This window comes from Scyliorhinus canicula, chromosome 12 (assembly GCF_902713615.1).
Source record: "Scyliorhinus canicula chromosome 12, sScyCan1.1, whole genome shotgun sequence".
In the NCBI taxonomy this organism is placed as follows: domain Eukaryota; kingdom Metazoa; phylum Chordata; class Chondrichthyes; order Carcharhiniformes; family Scyliorhinidae; genus Scyliorhinus; species Scyliorhinus canicula.
The window spans coordinates 131,956,147-131,976,390 of record NC_052157.1 but is presented as its reverse complement, the minus strand read 5'-3'; the positions used below and the strand labels follow the sequence as shown (position 1 = coordinate 131,976,390).

The window sequence follows — 20,244 nt, the reverse complement described above, 5'->3', positions numbered from 1 at the left end:
AAGTGGAACTTTCTGACTACAGTATTATGATACCTAGTTCAGCAATAGGTTGAAAATATTTAATGCAATTAAATTCTACCTGAAGGTTAATTTATCACCATGTTAGAGACCCTCTGCAATATGCACTGAATATTTGCTTCTGTATTGCAAACTAATCTAAAACAGTATATTTTAAATCCATAGATTACAGCGTGAAGAGGAGGCTGCATATGCTAGCAGTCAAGGGGCTCCATCACTCACTTTTTCTAAATTTGAGGAGAAAAAAACAAATGAGACAAAAAGAAAAGTCCAGACTGTCAAAAAGTTCTTCAGTCCATCATCCCGGGCTGCACCAAAGAAAGGTAAATTACCTTGGAAACATTTGAGCTGAACTTATTTTTCAGAAAACAGTTATTTAATGTTTCAGCCTTGGAGTTTGCAATGTTTTTCTGATTGCAAATATTGGTATGAATCTCTTGTACTACAAATTTTAAATCAATAGCAATAATTCTTGCGTTAGTATGGCATGGAGAATTCCACATGGAGAAAATATTGGATCATCACTTGACAAGAATCAGCAAGAGAAACTTCACTGAGATACAGTGAGAATGAAAATTGACCATTGGTTTATAGGGTAACTGCATGTTTACTCCCTAGCCCTTCTGGTGTTTAATGTCATAGAAACAATGAAATGTTAAACTATGTATTTTTAGTGAAACTTTTAAAATTATGCTTCTTGTTCTGGATTCTGTTATTTAAAAACAGGTTTTCACTTTGCACCATCTGTTTGCAAAACATACTTTATCTTGGCGCTTGTTCTATTTTGAGGTTATCATTTGATCACACTTCAGATATACCACATGGCTGCTTTGAAAATCATTCTGATAGCAATACTAGATATTTCCTTATCTTTCATCTGTTGAATATCCAGCATTTTGTGTTCATTTCAGATTTCCAGCATCTGCAGGTTTATGCTTTATATTCTTATCGATAGTCATCAGCAACAAGATTGCTGTTAAACTATACAACCAAAAGAAATCTGGAAAACTACTTCAGGCAAGGTATCAGCATTAAGATAAAAGAAAATTACTGCAGATGCTGGAGCACTGCTTTATATAAAAATGCAGCTTGTTAGAAACCCTTGTCCTGCCCCATGCTAAACTAGTGAATTTAATTATGCAACAGGGCACAGTCTTAATGTGATGCTTCAAGTCTAATTGATATGAGGCAACATTGTGCCATATGTTTTCAGCTTGATAGAACATCAATTATATATCCAATTGGTATTATCTAATGCAAGGAGACCTCTATTTGTTCTCTTTTTTTCACTGTTCTGAGTTTTTTTTGTACTCTGTGCTGGGTATTTGCACACTTTACAAAACATGTCCCTATTGATGGTACAAAAAATGCTTACATTTCCCGTCGAAATCATCTTGGGCCCTTAGTAGCACTTCAATTTGAGGCAGTTGCAGGCATCATGGATAAAAGATGTCGAGCATACACAGCACGGGTTTCTTTGAAATTAAAAATGTATATTTTCAATCTAAAGCTTTTCCCATTTGTAAGCTTAATTTTTTGTTGAGAATACTGTTCTCCTATAGGATCTTGCTATTTTTTCTCCATTGCAACTGCATTATTGAATCAAGACAAAGCTCTTAAGTATAAAATAGGTGGGAGGGAGTGCAATGCACACAATATTCTTGGGGATTTGAGGGATTTTTGTACTGCACCATGGGAGCTGGCTTCTCTCACTGAAGGTAATACAGCGCAGCCACTAAGCTGCCTCCCTATGCTGGTTATTATTGTGAGTTACCTATTCTTGGGTAACTAGGGTTACTTTAACAGTTGCTGAACAATTGATTTATTATTTCTCTTCAAATCACATTTTTTTATTTTATATTTAATTTTCCAATTTTTGTGAGGAGAGATGTGATTGATATCAAATCTAGTATGTGAAAAATAATGTCAGCTTCTCAAAAAAAGTTTGGTTTCATTTTTATTTATTGCACCGTTGTGTAAAAGTAATGCCTTCTTTGTTTAGGTTTATAGTTTCTACATTCAAATCCAATGTCTGATATCTGTTTTATCTGGATTATTTTGAATATTATACAATGTAGTGGTTGTTCTTGCAACTCCCCCACACATTTATGTCCTTCTACAGAAAGTACCATTGCTGATTTTGTCACAATGCTATGAGATGCGTGACTGCACAATGGGTTGCCTCACCCCCCGCCCCCCACTTTGGTGAATGCCTCCCCTCCATAGCCAGGAGCTGCTTGTGTTTTGAAATCCTGCAACTTAATGGAAGAGTTTTAGAGCACAAATCTGCTTTATAGTACCAGATCTGCCTCCTGATCAGATTGACACAATATTTTCACTTGCTGAAGGCATTAATGAAGTTGCCAAATCTTTGTTCGACAAGTCTATTTCAGCAGAGTGAATCAGGAATATGAAGTATCATGTTGAATTTTTAAATTGGGATGAATTGACTTTTATTAAGAATTTATTTTTCTTTATATACTTTGCTCCAAGGACATATGATGTTTGCTAAGCAAAGTATGAAGCCAGAGAATAAAGTCTTTGACTTTATAATTACCCCATATCAATTACTTCAGATGAGTTATTTTGTCCAGCTCTTTAAATTTTAACGACTAAAAATTTAATCACTTCTTTTTCATTTTTAAAAGATTTTTTATATAAAATGTAAGTATATATTCTCTTTATTGCTTCTAGACTAGACAGCTTATTCAGAGGTGTTCTTTCTGAATAATGTTACTGAGATGACTAAAATTATTCATGATAATGTGTAATCAAGTTCATTAAATATATTCTGAATTTAGAAAATGCATAATCATACTTGTACTGTAAATATTCTCATTAATATATTTGCTTATGAAATATGTAAATGGATTTTTCATTTTCATATGAACCAATGACTTTGCATTAGATAGTTTGATAACAATACATTCACTTAATAGCTGCATATCATAAGACATTTTCCATGTTCTCAATTTTCATTTCGATTTGGAAAGTTTGCAATTCATATTAGTAGTACAAAATTAGGACCAATTTCTCAAAAAATATACATGTTGCCTTTTCTTTCAGCAGATCTCCTATTTTCTATCACCAAATTGTTACAGCCCAGAAAGAGGCTATTCAGCCCATCATGTCTGCACCAGCTGTCTGAATAAACAATTCATGGTGTGCAATTCCCCCACCCTCTCCCTTGCACATTCTTCCTTTTCAGCTAACAGTCTAACGCCCGTTTGAATGCTTCAATTGAATCTATCTCCAGCAGAGTCTCGGGCAGTGCGTTACAGCCCTTAAAACCATTTATTTTCAACGGTTATAAAGAAAATTAAAATGCAAACCTGTTTGTTGGAAAATTTCTTGGCGCTCTTCCCAGTCCACTGGTGCTGCTTTGCTGGAAGTGGATCAGAAATCTAATTTACATACTATGTTTTTATTTTGCTGCACCTTTGGCAAAGGAACAGAGGTGGGATAGGAACAGCTAGAGGAGTTTTCCAGCCACTGTAATTTAGGAGTCAGATACCTCAATGTTTAAATTGCAATGTTGCATTTTTTGCTCAATAGATATCTGACAGAAGTTGTTTTTAATGGAATAATAACTTATAACATACACAACGAGGAAAATAAATCCATTACTTCATACATATCAGTGCTCTCTCGTCACTTGACACAGCATGGAGGCATCTAACAGCTGTTGGTATCTAATTTTCATTGTGTCTGTTCCGTATGATTATGGTCTGAATAATGACGTTTTTTTTTGTGATTTTTTTTTTTCTGCTTTCCATTCATGCTGTTCTCCAACTTGTCTCTTGCTTCTGTTTTTACCCTTTTTATTGCATCGGCATTTAGCGAATCAAGACAAAGTTCTTAAGCATGGAATAGGTGGGAGGGAGTGCAATGCGGATAACATTCTTAGGGATTTGAAGGAGATTTTTACTCCACCATGGGAGCTGGCATCTCCTACTGAAGGTAATGCAGCACAGCCACAAAGCTGTCTGTCTGTGCTGACTAGTATCGTGTGTTACCAGGCTTTGGTAACTGGGGTTACTTTTACTGCCCATAGTTGTTGAATAACTAATTTGACATTTTTATTCAAATCGCAATGTTATTTTATAATTATCTTTACATATTTTTTGAGGAGAGATGTAATTGATTTGAATTCTAGTGTATGAAAACTAATTTCAAGCTTTCATTTGTATTTCTTGCACTAGTATACAAGTTAAAATACCTTCTGTGTTTTGATAGTTATTTCATTTTGCATCCAAAACTAAAGTCTGGTACCTGCTTCAATATTAAACAATATAGTGGCTGTTTTTGCACACTTGGTAGCAGACTTTTAGAGCTCAAATCTCTGCCTTAAATATTGCCAGATCTGCCTACCGATAAGTTTGGCACCATATCTTCACTTAGTGAAGACATTAATAAAAGTGGCAAATCTCTGTTTACTAACCTCGTTTCAGCGCAGTGAATCAAAACGTGAAGTGTAGTTTTGAATCGGAATAAATTGATTTTTTTCCCCTAGAATTTTCATTCCCTATATACTTGTTTCAAGGGCATATGATGTTTTAGTAAACAAAGCATGAAGTCAGAATAAAGTATTTGACTTTGTAACTACCCCATATCAATTACCTCAGGTGAGAGTTATCATGTCCATCTGCTTTTTAAATTTTAACAACTATGGCTACTAAAAATCTAATCCCTGTTTTCAAAATAGATTTTTATATAAATTGTCTATATATTTCCCTTCCTCCACCTTAGATTTCTCTTTATTGTTTATAGAATAGACAGATTATTCAGAAGGGTGCTTTCTGAATAATGATACCAAGATGACCAAAATTATTGCATTATAATGTAGTGTCATCAAGTTCACTAAAGTATGTTTGGAATTTAGAACAATGTATAATCAAACCTGAAAAAAAATCATGTTTATACTATAAATATTTTCTCACAACTTGACATGTTTGCTCCTAAAAATGGAAAAAATAATTGAAGCAAAAGAATTCCTGAGACTTCTTTCAACCCATCAATAACTACAAAATTAACTCAAACCATGAATTTTGATGGGCAGAATGCACAGCTAAAATAAAATCTCCAAAACATTTTTTCAGTTCATTGAGACACTGGAATCTTCTTTGGGGATAATTACATTTTCACTTGATCAAGCCAGTTTTAATCTTTTCTCCCTCTACCCACTGCTACACCTGTTATTTAAACTGAAATGTCAGTACCAACAGTGATTTAATGCAGAGTAGGTGAGGGATGGAAAATAAATGGTTCACAAGTGTTGTGGAGGTGAATGAGCTGTGACAGTTCTTTTTGTAAAGCTTGGAAATCAAAATTCACTTTAAACTTGGAATGTTTTCTGTTAAATGTGAGAGATAAGACCATCGAATTGAGGATTCAGGATAAGGATAAGATTTGACAAAGACATTGACTAAAGGATAGTAGGAAGTAGCAGTGTACTTTTTGGAAATTAGGGAAGGGGCAAATGCTGAGTGGAAACAGGTGCAAGAATCACAGTTAGAATTCTTACTGTTATTAATTTTGATTTAATAGCATGCATTTGAGCTCAATGCAGTCGGGTGAAATTTAAAGGCTCACTTTGATGAACACAAACGCTACTGGAAATCATAGAAAGGAGTTCTGTTTGCTTTTGGTGCTGTTTCACATTCAGGAAAGCTAAGCTCTATGGGGTATTCCTAACAATATGTACTTGAAAAAGATGAGTCATGCTGTTCCATTTATTAATTACACCAAGCTATTTAATTTTATTCAGCTCAACTCTCATGGCATCATAATAGTAAAGGGAAAGAAGATAGAACCGGAATCTAGAAAAACAATTCTATGAAGGCGGGACATGCTAGTGCTGGGAATGGAAGTTTCACTTTTGGGAAGTGTATCAGTATCCTACACTTAAATCTGATGCAGAGCAATAAAACACATTTTGCACTCTATTCCAACAAAATCAGGATTTGGGGTGTAAGAAGGGAATTCTGTTTTAAACAATGCTTGTTATGATATAACCCGCAACATTTATATGCATACCAATGCATTACAAGCACCCTGGTATTCAGTGCTCAATACTTCCAGTATAAATAAAGCATCCAGTCACTTTTCCACGAAAGTTTGATGACCAAATTATTAAATACTTAATTTTAGAACTTTATATCCTAGAGCTTTCTATTCAACATGCAAGAGGTTGTCTCTGACTGGCTGTAAAGATTGTGTGAAATAAATTGGGCATAATTAATCCAGTTCTTAATGAGCATAGGGAGGCCAGAGGATATCCAATATAGGAGACTACCAGTGATGCAAGTAGAGTGAAAGGCCCAATTGCATTGGGCGATAGTACATTTAAGTGACAAATACATGAAACTTTTGAGGCCTAAAAACACCAGTTTAGATTGGCAATTGCAATATTGACAAACTGTTACTACTATATAACACAAACTCTGATTTTGATAAGCGCTGCATTATTTGCAAAACTGCCTTCATCTTGGTGTAAAGCGAATGTGACACATTTAAAATTAATAACTACAATTGCTTCTATTTCTCACTTGTTTTACATATGCATGTATATGGGGAATGTGTACCTCTTGTTGTGCTTTGCGTTCATTTAGTATCTTTTACCCCTCATTTCACTGCAGTATTTGCTGGCAAATTGCAAGGTGGGTGCTAACCAATTTATCATTTTGGCTCAAAATTGTTATGGAACTTGCATGTATTTCATTCAGCAAAAAAATACACAAATTTTGTTGATTCAAGGTATATATCTAGTCTGTGACACAAGGTTAAAGTATTCCATTAATTTGTGTAATTGTAATGCCTCCCAGGTGAAGTTCAACTTACAGTGGATGTATGAAAAGACAGCATTTTAATTAGGGTGGGAAGTCTTCATACAATCTCCTGCAATTTTCATTTTTTTAAAAATAATTTTTATTGGAATTTTTTAAAGAAAATATGACAACAGACAATGAAATGCAACAAAATAACCCCATAATAACTGTAACACTCCCAAGGCCGTATCAACGCATGTAACACATCCCCCCCCCCCCCAAACCCAGTGAACAACAAGAGAACTTAAAAATAAATTAAAATTAAATAAGCAAACATAATCATCATCTCCCTCCCAGCAGCTGCTGCTGCTGTCCCAGTACCCTATCGTTGAGCTAGAAAGTCGAGGAAAGGTTGCCACCGCCTAAAGAGCCCTTGTACCGATCCTCTCAGGGCGAATTTGACCTTCTCTAGCTTAATAAAACCCGCCATGTCATTGATCCAGGTCTCCACGCTTGGGGGCCTCGCATCATAGAACATAGAACAGTACAGCACAGAACAGGCCCTTCGGCCCTCGATGTTGTGCCGAGCCATGATCACCCTACTCAAACCCACGTATCCACCCTATACCCGTAACCCAACAACCCCCCCTTAACCTTACATTTTAGGACACTACGGGCAATTTAGCATGGCCAATCCACCTAACCCGCACATCTTTGGACTGTGGGAGGAAACCGGAGCACCCGGAGGAAACCCACGCACACACGGGGAGGACGTGCAGACTCCGCACAGACAGTGATCCAGCCGGGAATCGAACCTGGGACCCTGGAGCTGTGAAGCATTTATGCTAACCACCATGCTACCGTGTTGCCCTCCCATGCATCCTTCCATTGTAGCAAGATCCTCCGCCGGGCTACTAGGGACGCAAAGGCCAGCACGCCGGCCTCTTTCGCCTCCTGCACTCCCGGCTCCACCCCAACCCCAAAAATCGCGAGTCCCCAGCCTGGCTTGACCCTGGATCCTACCACCCTTGACACCGTCCTCGCCACCCCCTTCCAGAACTCCTCCAGTGCCGGGCATGCCCAGAACATATGGGCATGGTTCGCTGGACTCCCAGAACACCTGACACACCTGTCTTCGCCCCCAAAGAACCTACTCATCCTAGACCCGGACATGTGGGCCCGGTGCAGCACCTTGAATTGGATGAGGCTAAGTCGCGCACATGAGGAGGAAGAATTAACCCTCTCCAGGGCATCAGCCCATGTCCCGTCTTCGATCTGTTCCCCCAGTTCCCCCTCCCACTTAGCTTTCAGCTCCTCTACTGACGCCTCCTCCACCTCCTGCATTACCTTGTAGACATCGGATATCTTCCGCTCTCCGACCCAGACCCCCGAAAGCACCCTGTCGCTCACCCCCCTCGCGGGGAGCGAAGGGAATCCCTCCACCTGCCGCCTAGCAAACGCCTTTACCTGCAGATACCTGAACATGTTCCCCGGGGGGAGCCCAAATTTCTCCTCCAACTCCCCCAGGCTCACAAACCTCCCCTCAATGAACAGGTCCCTCAGCTGTCTGATGCCCGCTCTGTGCCAACCCTGGAATCTCCCATCAATGTTCCCCGGGACGAACCGATGGTTCCCCCTTAACGGAGCCTCCATCGAGCCCCCCCCCACTTCTCCCCTATGTCGCCTCCACTGCCCCCAAATCTTGAGGGTAGCCGCCACTACCGGACTCATGGTATACCTCGTAGGAGGGAGCGGCCACGGTGCCGTTACCAGGGCCCCCAGGCTTGTATCTCCACAGGACGCCCTCTCCATCTGTTTCCATGCTGCCCCCTCCCCCTCCATCACCCACTTGCGCACCATCGACACATTGGCCGCCCAATAATACCCCGAGAGATTAGGTAACACCAGCCCCCCCCCCCCCCCCCCCCCCCCATTTCTACCCTGCTCCAAGAAGACCCTCTTCACCCTCAGGGTCCCATGCGCCCAGACAAAGCTCGTGATGCTGCTAGTCACCCTTCTAAAAAAGGCCCTAGGGATAAAGATGGGCAAACACTGAAAGGGGACTCCGGCAATTTTCAATGAGGAAAAAAAGGGTATTGACAAGAAAAGTGCATTATCAAATTATTACCTTCCTGTAAAACAAAACAATTAATATTTCATGAAGTATTTACCTATGTAAAAGTGCAAACATTACAATATATAACTACATGGCTGATGGTACGTCAAGTATGTTCTCGGCGTTTAAAAAAAAACATTTTATTAAAGCATTTATAATTTTATAATGATAACAGTAAACAGTACAAATATAAACATAATGCAAAGACCACTCCCTCCCTCACAAGTCCCACTTCCTCGAAACAATAATCTAACCCCCCTCCCCCACCTCTGCTGACAGTTTTCTCCAAAGAAGTTGACAAACAACTGCCACCTCCAGATGAACCCTAGTTGTGATCAGCTTTTAATTGCATAAACCCAACTGCCTGGTTTCAGCATTCCAAGGAAAGAGGAAGGTTCAGTCACAGCCCCTGCTTGGCCAACCTCTACAGATGGACATCAGTGCCAGCCCCTTAAGCACCTGTGGGAGAGAGCATACTATGCACCGCATCATAGAAGAATGTCCAATACACAGACTCAGCGGAGGCCCATCAGTGCTCATCACAGCAGGACTGAAAGAAACTGTTTGGCTTAGGGAATTTGCATTCGCTAAATAAATAAATGAATTGCTTAAAGGCATTAGTAAGTTTGGTAATGCTAATAGTTTTAAAATATAAATTTGGAGTACACTACTTTTTTTTTCCAGTTAAGGGGCAATTTAGCGTGGCCAATTCACCTACCCTGCACATCTTTTTGGGTTATGGGAGTGAGATCCACACAGTCAGGGGGCGAATGTGCAAACTCTACATGGACAGCGATCCAGGGCTGGGATTGAACTGGAGTCCTAACTTAGTGGGGTTTTTTTTTAACACCCTTTTTGTTTTCGAGTTTGAAAACATTAATAGTGTTTAACTGTTCAACTTCAGCGAAAGAAAATTGTTCTTGTTTGTGTCTCAATTTTTTTTATACAGGATCCACAAGCCTTTTTTAAAATACCTATTAAACAAAGGCAATTTAAAAATAACTTTACCACTGCTGCAGAACTAAATTTAGGTCGGGGTGGCGGGGACGGGCGTGTGGATTCTCCAGGGCTGCTCGCCAATGGCAGGAATTACGCAGGCCCGCTGAATCGAGTGGGAGGCAAAAACTGGTTTCACCCTGGCGAGTCTCCCAGCCTTCCCCAAGAAGGGTACCACCCGTACCCAGCGGGAGCATGCTAATACCTGATCAAACCTAATTTTCATACCATTATCAGGCAAGACTTCCAATTTGCCTGCCTGCTGGGTTGCTGCAGCCCCCCCCCCCCCCAACTGAGAATCCCGCTGGCGTGAATAAGTGAAAGTCCTGAGAAATAGGGACATGACGGTTTGCACTCCAAGGAGGAGGCAAGAGGGTGGGTACCCTTGGGTACTCTCCCTACATTTGCCTTCAGGGTGCGAGGAAGGTCCTTCATGGGGTTGGAGTCGAAGAGAGATTGTTGGGGTTCTTGGGCTGGGCTGGAAGGGCTCAGGTTGAGGGTTTTTCCCAGGATGGGGACCATTTGGCTGGCCTTCCTGTCTGCAGCCGTAAATCCTTAAAACTGTCGACCAGCATGTCAAAATGGAAGATCCCTGAGGAGAGTGAAAGACTGATCTCTGAGGAGCAGGACCTGTCGGAGATTAGGCCCTGCTCCTCTCCGGTCCTGCAATACTCCAATATGCCATTGAGTGGCACGCAAACCCCAATCCTGGTTAAAACATTTCTTAAGTGCCATTCAATGGCATGTCAGCCTCACTCTTCGCTCCAGCAGGAATCAGTCCCGATTCATCGCTTGGGGGAGCACTTAGTCTGCAAAGCGGAGAATCACAACTGTAATTGCTGTAGCTTGGGTTTTTCTGAATATTCTGATAAACCACATGAAAGAAATGTGGTTTTAAAAGGGTTCTAATCTTTCCCACAATTCATACAATCGTCAATAGAAAATATTCTCTCTCTTTTACACTTATACCTGAAATAAGACTTTCACACTCTGGTATAATTTGAAATCTGTGCTTTTTTTTAAACAAAGGTTGTAATTTGGTTTTCTTCCTGGGAGCTAATTCAGGGGCTATTTTGTTTTAACTTGAATGTAAAATTATTAACAGTTTTGAGCTTCTTGTTACTAGCTTTTAGTAATTTCCAATATTGTAGTAATTGCCGTTTAGTTTAGTGGTTATTAGTGGAGATTTATTTATCTTATTTCATGCTTGATACAATTTTGTGCTAAAAGCTCAACTTTGAATTGTTGAATTAAATATGTTAACTATTCACTGTGGAATGTTTAATGAACATAAATAATGTATAAATATATGCTTTAAGAATTGTATAGCCTATTAATTAATTCAAATAGTTTTTTCGGTATTGCATTCTATTCAGCTGCAAAATAAGGGTCAAATTTGCAGTTGATTGTGTTAATGAACACTGCTTCCTATGTCTGCTATTTTATGTTGGGGTTAATCAGTTCATTAAACTAGTTGAGTCAGTTAAAATATTTAATGGAATAACCTATTAACATGCTAGTCCGCTGATAGTTTTAGCCTGTTGATATTTTGACAAATACTGCACTTTTCAAAGAAAATCTAAATATTCAGTACTGGAAATTGCATTGTCTCCTACTTTAAATTATGTGTTGCATGTAGAGCACTTTGCAAGGTGTTTGCTGTGATTTTTATTTTGTGCTAGCACAGAACCAAGAAAGTAGTTTGTATGACATTTAGTTAGCAATAATTGTTGGAGATTGAGATTGCTTTTGACTCTCTGAAGGTCAGAGCTATTCCATCCCTTCTGATTGTCATTGTTTGCTCTTGTTGCACGCATATCTTTCCCAGCAATTAGGAAGACCACCTAGAAACAAAAGTTGTAATGTTAAAATAACATCCATCCATTGTATAAATCTGTTCCTCAGCTCAAGGTTCCTGAAGTAATTGCAGATATTGTAGTACATTCTATACTGAAAATGCAGAATGACACTGCGAATTTTTTAAAACCAGGATTGAGGTTTTCGATGGCACATCGGGGTTTTTGCTGGACCTGAGAAGGGGCAGGACCTAATATCTGATGAGTCCCGCTCCTTAGAGATCAGGGCACCATTTTTAACGGATACCCCAATTGTGCCTTCAGACAAACTAAATGTGAGACAAACCAATTATATTTGAACACTAGGTTTCTCATTTATACAATTTTATCGCAAATAGCAGACAGTCAAGAAGCCAAATCCTCGAGTCCATCCATAAATAGGCAGGCCAGCCTAGAAACAGAACGTGCATCTAAGGATTTCATTGATTTTCTGAAGAGCTTTCGCAAGCCTGGTCAAGATATACTGAAACAATGCAGAGGATTCATTGAGTCTATGCAACATAAAAAGGTAAAATTTGCAAAGAGTTTGTTTCAGCTGTGTGCTTTGTATATGAAAATAAAAGATGAACATTAATATCAACAGACCTCAGAATTGTACATTATCTAATCTTGGGCTAACTAAAATGCTCAGATTTCAAACTGTAAAATCACCCATAAGATTTGTCTTTAAGCTTTTACAAAGCAAATTTTTATGATTGTATCACAGTTTAGGAAATCTTTGAAGTGTTTGCTCGATTGGAGGCCAATGTTTTCTCTGTCTCTCAAGAGGGTTCTGTCTTTTGGTCCGCATCAGTTTGAGGCTTAGGGTGTTTGGTCCATATATTGCCTATGTGGCACTGAAGAGGCCCCGGGAGTCTTGCTCGTCAGTGAGCAGTTGCAGCTCCTTGGCTTTCTCAGTCCACCATTGGTTCTTGATTTCCCTAGTTCTTCTTTGCACCTCCATCTTGGCTCATTGATGAGCTCTCCCTTGTTGGTTATGCCATATTGCCAGGCGTGGATGAGATCTTGGATGGTGTGCTTCTATTCGTCAAACCATTATTGGTGTTTTCTGGTCTTGTAGCTGATGGTTTCTTCACAGCTTATGATCGTTGTCCAGCTCTTTCCAGTTTTTCTCCACGCCATTAGAATGGGCATTTTGGAGAAGGCTTTGTTGGACGTTTGTTAGCGTGCTTGGCTCTTGAAGCCACTCAACGTTGATCCTTTTGTTGGGCTATTTATAATAATTTCTTCATCTTCCACTCCTTCTGATGGAGTTGGATGGACATAGAGGAGCGGATGAGCCAGGGGTCTGTTCAGCAGTCATCTGCACAGGTCATCGCTTTGCTGATGAAGGCATCCTTTTGGTCTCTGGATCGGACGATGACTAAGTCGATCATGGCTAGAGCTTTGGTTGCAGATATCTCCAGGAAGTCTTCAACTTGTCGTTTTGCAGAACAGTATGTTAGTGATGATAAGCTGGTGCTCCGCACATTTGGTGAGCAGAAGAGACCAGTTGGTTGCCATTCCTAACCCCTTCCTTTACGATGGTTTCTTTCCAAAGTTGAGTCCTTTCCAACCTTGGCGTTGAAGTCCCAAAGAGGATGATGTCCAGGGTAGAGTAGAAGCCTTCTTTGGACTGGCATCAAGGGTTGGGGCATAGGCACTCACAACCGTTGCCTGTTGGTTCCTGGCAAGTTGTAGAAGGAGGACACTTGATGCCGACAGGTAACTCAAAGAGTCATTTGGTGAGTTTGTTCTTGATGGCGAACCTAATTCCATGTATCCTGGGCTGATCCTTGAGTTTTCTTCTCCAGAAGAAGGTGTAATCACTGTCAACTTCCCTCAGTTGCCCTTCACCTGCTCTTCAGGTCTCTTGCAAGGCAGTGACATCTGTATTGAAGTATCTGAGTTCATGGTCAACAAAGACAGTTCTCGGTTCCGGTTGATTGATTTACTAATTATTCATGAGGGTTCATACATAATGGTTAGCACAGTTGCTTCACAGCGCCAGGGACCAATGTTCGATTCCCGGCTTGGTCAATGTCTGTACGGAGTCTGCACGTTCTCCCGTGTCTGTGTGGGTTTCCTCCAGGTGCTCCGGTTCCTCCCACAATCCCTAAAGTCGTGCTTGTTAGGTGAATTGGACATTCTAATTCTCCCTTGGTGTATCCGAACAGGCGTCGGAGTGTGGCAACTAGGGGATTTTCACAGTAACTTCATTGCAGTGCTAATGTAAACCTACTTGTGACACTAATAAAGATTATTATTATTATTACTATACTTCAGGTTCAACTTTGATTTTCTGACTGCAGGTAGATGCCATTTTCCAGCCAGGTTGGGGATGGGACAAACTATTTTTAGGGCACCTTTACTAGCTATTTCCCCATGTGGGGTGAGAAGAGTGGATCCTGAGGAAAGCTGCTGAAATGCTCTCCTGTTCCTATTCCAAGAGCGAGGCGACTGAATCAAAGTCCACTGTCCATGTGCCGGGAAGTTAGGGTCTTCAGATCTCACAGTCTTGTCCTTTTCACTTCTCACCGATTAGAGCAGAGCTCGTCTGTGAGGGTTTTCTCTAGGGAAACGCCTGGTGCAGCACATCTATTAATGTGGCTATGCTGTTGCACATCAGCAATCATATTGTCCTTGACCGAGGATATGTCCAGTTCCAGTGGCAAGGAACCTCGACGACTGGGGATCTCCCTACAGCTGCAGCCTTCATCTGCCATTGCAGCCATTGATTCCACACTAGTTTCTTCCACCCGATCCACCGTCGAGGATTTAAAAAAAAATTGTGCTTTGTCTGGTTCCCTGCCATCATAGGTGACCCTGCCAGGAGTTTAAGATTCCCAACGTCATTGCTTTTGCCATCAACGGAACATTCAAGCCTCCCCACCATAGAAGGGTAGCAATCCAAAGAAAGGTGCACATTAGTACTTACTACAAGTCTACAAAGTTTGTTGAATCCCGAGAAGTTTCCGAATCTCAGTGGTGGAATTATGCCATTGACCTTATTGCCAGTGATACAATGCTGTAAATATAATAATCTTTATTAGTGTCACAAGTAGGCTTACATTAGCACTGCAATGACGTTACTGTGAAAATGCCCCAGTCAACACACGACGGCGCTTGTTCGGGTACACAGAGAGAGAATTCATACTGTCCAAAACACCTAACAGTACGTCTTTCGGGACCTGTGGAAATGAGTGCCGCTGCCTGGAATTCACTCCAGTTGCCGCTGGAGTCTCATTTCTCATTTTAGTTCTAGATTTAAACCAGATGGATTCAAACACAAGCTTTCATCCATGTCTTGTCACCGAACTATTTTGACCCTCCACGTTCTGGCACACTCCCTTGTTACCCCATAATTTTGGTACCACTCCTATAAAATGCTCATCAGAACCTATCTCTGAAGATGCTTTTCCTCACTGTCCTAAATTCTCTCTCTGCACTTTGTCTATTGCCACAGTGAAGTATTTTGGAATGTATTTTTGCATTTAAGGCAGAATAGAAACGCAAGTTGTTCTATTTGTAACTATAAATCTATGTTTATATGTTTGCAAAGATTATATTAGAAATAAGTATTCATTACAAGTGAATCTTAACTAATGTTTTTATATTCAACTTAATTCTTAGGATTTGGGCATTGAGGAGCAGTCTGAGTTTGTCCAAGACTTCTATCAAAACATGGTTGACAGACTGCAGACACACTCCAGTTTTAAAGGTAACACTTTTTAAATCAAGCCCATGACATGAAATTGAGCCGTAGGCTTTGGTATTCCATTCTTTTATGGTACCTACTCTTCTTGCCATAATAATTCATTTCCTTTTAATTTCACTTCTGCTATATCTGGTTGTATGCTGAGTATACCTTGCCTGTCACTTTACCCTGAACAGAGTAGATAGGGCAAAATGGTTCATGTTAGCTGTAGGTTCGAGAAGCAAAGGACACTGATTCAAGATGATAGACAAAAGAAGCAATGGCACATGAGAAAACATTTTTATGCAGCAAGTGATTCGGATCTACTATGCACTACCTGGGAGTACATAGGAAGCAGATTCAGGTGGAGGTTACCCAAAGAAATTTGGATAATGATCTGGAGAAAATTTGTAGGACTATTGGTAAAAGGCAGGGGAGTGGAACAAGGTGAAATGTTGTTCTTGCAAGGCACTGGTACTGATGCAGTAGGCCAAATAGACTCCTATGCTGTAACCAGTCTATGATTCTACATACACTCAGTCTAACTGCCCTAACAGATTTTCTGTGCATGCTTTGTTGCTGATGTGAGTTTTCTAACGTGTTCAAGAAATTGCAATTTTAAATACATTTACTTTCCACTCCGCTTATTTGAGTTCTCTCAATAGGTTACTTGGAATCTGTGCATGCTGAGACTTTTGTTTTACTCTGATTCCGGCAACCTTCAATCTCTAGAGGCGATGGTTGTGCTTTGATGGTCAATTCTGTTACCCTTGACGGCTGCGCGTGCGAGATGTCACCAGGGTACCTTATACACGCACATCCGGGGAGACCCGGGTGATTTCGGTGAATGTTTATTTAAGTGAGCTTCACAGCTAATTTAAATATGCAGAAATGGGCCACGCCCATTGAGAGTTGTGAATCGTGGCCATTGACTTCACTTAAGCATTCGATTATGTGAGCAGAGGTGATCTATTAAATTGAGAAAAATTGGCTGCCTACCAAAGCTGCTTGGTTAAGACCTCCTGTAGACCAGGCGCAACGACCCTGGGGTGGGGATCTCCCAGGCCATTGGAGTGGTTGGGGGCAGGGTGGCACCATGGCTCTCTCTGGCACCCTGGTAGTGCCAAGGTGCCTGGGTGGGTTGACAGGGCACTGCCAGGGTGCTGGGCTAGCGGTGCCCAGGTGCCAAGTTGACACTGCCAGGATTCGGGCCCAGGGGCATTAGCAAGGGGTGGGGGGAAAGAGATTGGGATAGCCTTCCGGGGGGGAGATTGGGACGTCCTTCCAAAATAGAGCCCCTACCTGCAAGGAGTTTTTCAAACTTGCCAGCAGGATATCACTTTAAATGTGGCCTTGGTGGAGAGAATCTCCCTGTGGCCAAATAAAACAGCAATGTGTCATTGAATAGCAAAATGTTTCTCGATGCTGCAGCCGCTGAGAAACACCCCGCCAAACGTGCCTGAAATCGGGCATGGAGAAATCTTTCGGTTGAATCGCGCTCAATATTTAGTGGCTCCATAGTTCATGGTATTTTTCTTGTAGCTGCTGGACTGGGATAAATTTCGAGTCCCGAAACTACTCTGCGATTCGGGATAGATGCATTCAGCCACGATGCTTGGTAGGAAGATGTCTCGATAGTTGCAATTGCTGAGGTTGCCCTTGTTCTCATGTACAAGGTCACAGTCTTTGCATCTTGTGTTTTTTTTAATTTACAAAAGTTGTTCAGCCATTAACTTGTGAAGTGAGCATTGATGAAGAAAAAAACATTGATTCAGAATCATAGAATGATGCAACAGGGACGGAAGCTATTTGTTCCATCGTGCCTGGACCAGCTCTTTGGGAGAGCTATACAATTAATTCCAATCTCCTGCTTTTCCCGAATATATTGTGAATGTTTCTTTTCTTGAAGCATTTATTCAATTTTCTTATAATTTTGATTGTTGCTTGAAATTTGAATTTACCAGCACTGTCTGATCACAAAAGCTCGGTTTAATTTTTTTTTTTAATGTTACCATCTGGTTCCTGAACCAATCATTTTTTTAAATGTGCCCTCAGTTGCTAACCCTGGAAATAATTTATTTTTCACTGGAAATAATTTATTTTTACTTACTCTGTCTAGACCCCTCTCCTCTCAACCTTCTCTACTTGGAGTAGAACAAAGCTGGCTTCTTCAGCCTCTCAAGGAAGTCCCTGATCCCTGGAACCATTCTCCTAAATCTCAGCTGCACCCTCTTTTAAATCGTTCATACCTTTCAAAGTGCAGTTCCCAGAATTCAACATAATGCTCCATGTGGCAGAACCAGTGTTTTAATGGAGGTTTAGCTTTTTTCTTTACCTCTGTGTTCCATTTTAATAATAAGGATCCCATTTGCTTTTTTAAACTTGCCCTACCATCTTTAAAGATTTGTGTACATCTACCCCTGTTGTCTCCTGCACTCCCTTTAAATATACTTTTCCAGATGGGGGCGTCTGTCTGGGCGCCAATCTGCGACAACCATCGGTTTGCCCCCGGGAGTATGGATGGGGGGTTCCGAGTATGGTGGGGGGCGGGAAGGGTGGGTGATATGTTCCTGGAAGGGAGCTTTGCGAGTCTGAGGAGCTTGGAGGAGAAATTTGGGTTGGTAAGGGGAAATGATTTTAGATACCTACAGTTGCGGGACTTTGTTCGTAGACAGGTCCCATCTTTCCCACGCCTCCCGCCAATGGGGATCCTCGACAGAATAGTCTCTAGGAGGGAAGAAGGGGAGGGTCGAGTCTCTGGTATATATAAGGTGCTCATGAGGGAGGAAGGGTCCCAGACAGAGGAACTGAAACTTAAATGGGAGGAGGAGCTAGGCGGAGAAATGGAGGATGGGCTGTGGGCAGAGGCCCTGAGTAGGGTAAATTCGACCGCGACATGTGCTAGGCTCGGGCTGATTCAATTTAAGGTCGTTCACCGGGCCCATATGACGGTGGCTCGGATGAGCAAATTCTTCGGGATAGAGGACAAATGCGCTAGGTGCGCGGGAGGACCAGCGAACCACGTGCACATGTTTTGGGCATGCCCTAAGCTGAGGGGGTACTGGGTGGGATTTGCGGGGATCATGTCCCGGGTACTAAAAACAAGGGTGGTGATGAGTCCAGGGGTGGTGGCAATCTTTGGGGTTTCGGAGGTCCAGGGGGAGAAAGAGGCCGATGTTTTGGCCTTTGCTTCCCTGATAGCCCGGCGACGAATACTATTGGTGTGGAGGGACTCAAAGCCCCCGAAGACGGAGTTGTGGCTTGCGGACATGTCGAGTTTCCTGGGTATGGAGAAAATTAAGTTTGCCTTGAGGGGATCTGTTCAGGGGTTCGCCCGGAGGTGGCAACCATTTATTGACTTCTTTGCGGGAGAGTGAGCGTCAGCAGGGGAGGGGGGGGAGAAGTAGAGTAGGAGGGAAAATATGACGGGTAGTACCGGTGGGAGAGGAGCGGGCTTGTGCAATATGTTATGATTGAAGTATTGAAAGTATATGGATGTTTGCACATTTTTGCCTTTTTTTGCTTTCTGTCTGATGATGTCTGTAACTGTTTATAAAGCCAAAAACTACCTCAATAAAATTGTTTATTTTTAAAAAATATATACTTTTCCAGTGGGTTTTGAAGAGCTAAAATAGAATTTGTTTAACATGTTACGGTCCCAGTCAAAGGGAGAAATGGCATTTCTCAATGATGTGGAGGGAGTGGTGGAGTTACACAGATAAGGGACGTTCAAACTTCAATTCCTGGTCTCCTTTAAGTTAGTTGATTGTGGTCATGCACAAATAACGGCATGACAGTGAGTCTCTATTAGCGAGGGTAAAAGACCATTGCTCCCATTTCTAATAATTCTCCAATGATCCCAGCTAAAAAGGCATGTGTGAGATACTGGTTAAGAACAAGATTGAATGCAGCAGTGATCCCCATCCATGACAGCCCAAGTAGCCTGATAATGCTCACTGTCAAAGATCACTTGCGAATAATGACTACTTGGGTGCGACAGCAAAAGATGAATGGTGTTTGTGGAACTATGCCCCAGCAGGAATATGCTTTGCAGAACCAAAGAGAGGAAAATAAAGTTTATCAAGAAAAATTGTAGATAGTTCTGTTGACATTGGCTAAATAAATCAATATAAGATTAGCATCCTCCTTTTTTCTATTCTTCCGCTCCAATCAAATAATGTTCCTCAGCTCTGTCGGGATTTGAAAGTAAGAAGTAATCCTTGTGAATGGTTTGTAACTAAGTGACTGGGTGCTTGATTCTCAATTCTGAGGAATCACAGGACTGCACGTATTGTTTTCCTCTAAGTGGTTGACGTTCAGAAGCAAAGTGATAATTCTGGGTTTTGTTGAGTTACCTTGATGCCAGTTGCAACAAAATCACATTTTAAAAGTCCAGCTTTATAATAGTGTCAGTGTCCTCCATTGGGTTGTGCAACTGTATTTTCTGCTGATAAAATTATCCAGTTATATATAGGTATGTTTTTATAAATCTAATTGTTATTTCAGGTTCCTCTGAACGGATAGAGAAGGTAATGGACCAGATTGAAAACTACATCATGACACGACTGTACAAAAATGTTTTTTGTCCAGAGACAACTGATGATGAGAAAAAAGATCTTGCGGTTCAGAAAAGAATCAGGTAAAGATATTTACTTTTCATGAACTTAAGTTTCAAGTGAGGTTAGACATCAGGTAAAAGATTTTTCCAAGGTATTTCAAAAAATATTAAACCAATTCTAAACTTGTTCATGCAATCACAATTATTGTGGATGAGGAAGACCATGTTCCCACACTAATTTATCCATCCAGAATTGC

General features: G+C 41.1%; 1 protein-coding gene across 6 annotated transcripts in view; it reads left to right on the top strand.

The window, feature by feature from the left end:
• Positions 1 to 20,244, top strand: part of rabgef1 (RAB guanine nucleotide exchange factor (GEF) 1) — a 59,272-nt gene that overhangs the window by 25,183 nt on the left and 13,845 nt on the right. For 2 of the 6 annotated variants that reach the window (XM_038814155.1, XM_038814154.1), the window contains exons 3-8: positions 184 to 341; positions 3,859 to 3,978; positions 6,657 to 6,677; positions 12,092 to 12,261; positions 15,366 to 15,453; positions 19,936 to 20,068. In XM_038814155.1, the coding sequence (XP_038670083.1) occupies positions 184 to 341; positions 3,859 to 3,978; positions 6,657 to 6,677; positions 12,092 to 12,261; positions 15,366 to 15,453; positions 19,936 to 20,068 (690 nt within the window). The remainder of the gene's footprint in view (positions 1 to 183; positions 342 to 3,858; positions 3,979 to 6,656; positions 6,678 to 12,091; positions 12,262 to 15,365; positions 15,454 to 19,935; positions 20,069 to 20,244) is intronic. The other 4 variants (XM_038814153.1, XM_038814156.1, XM_038814158.1 and 1 more) reach the window with 4 other exon arrangements.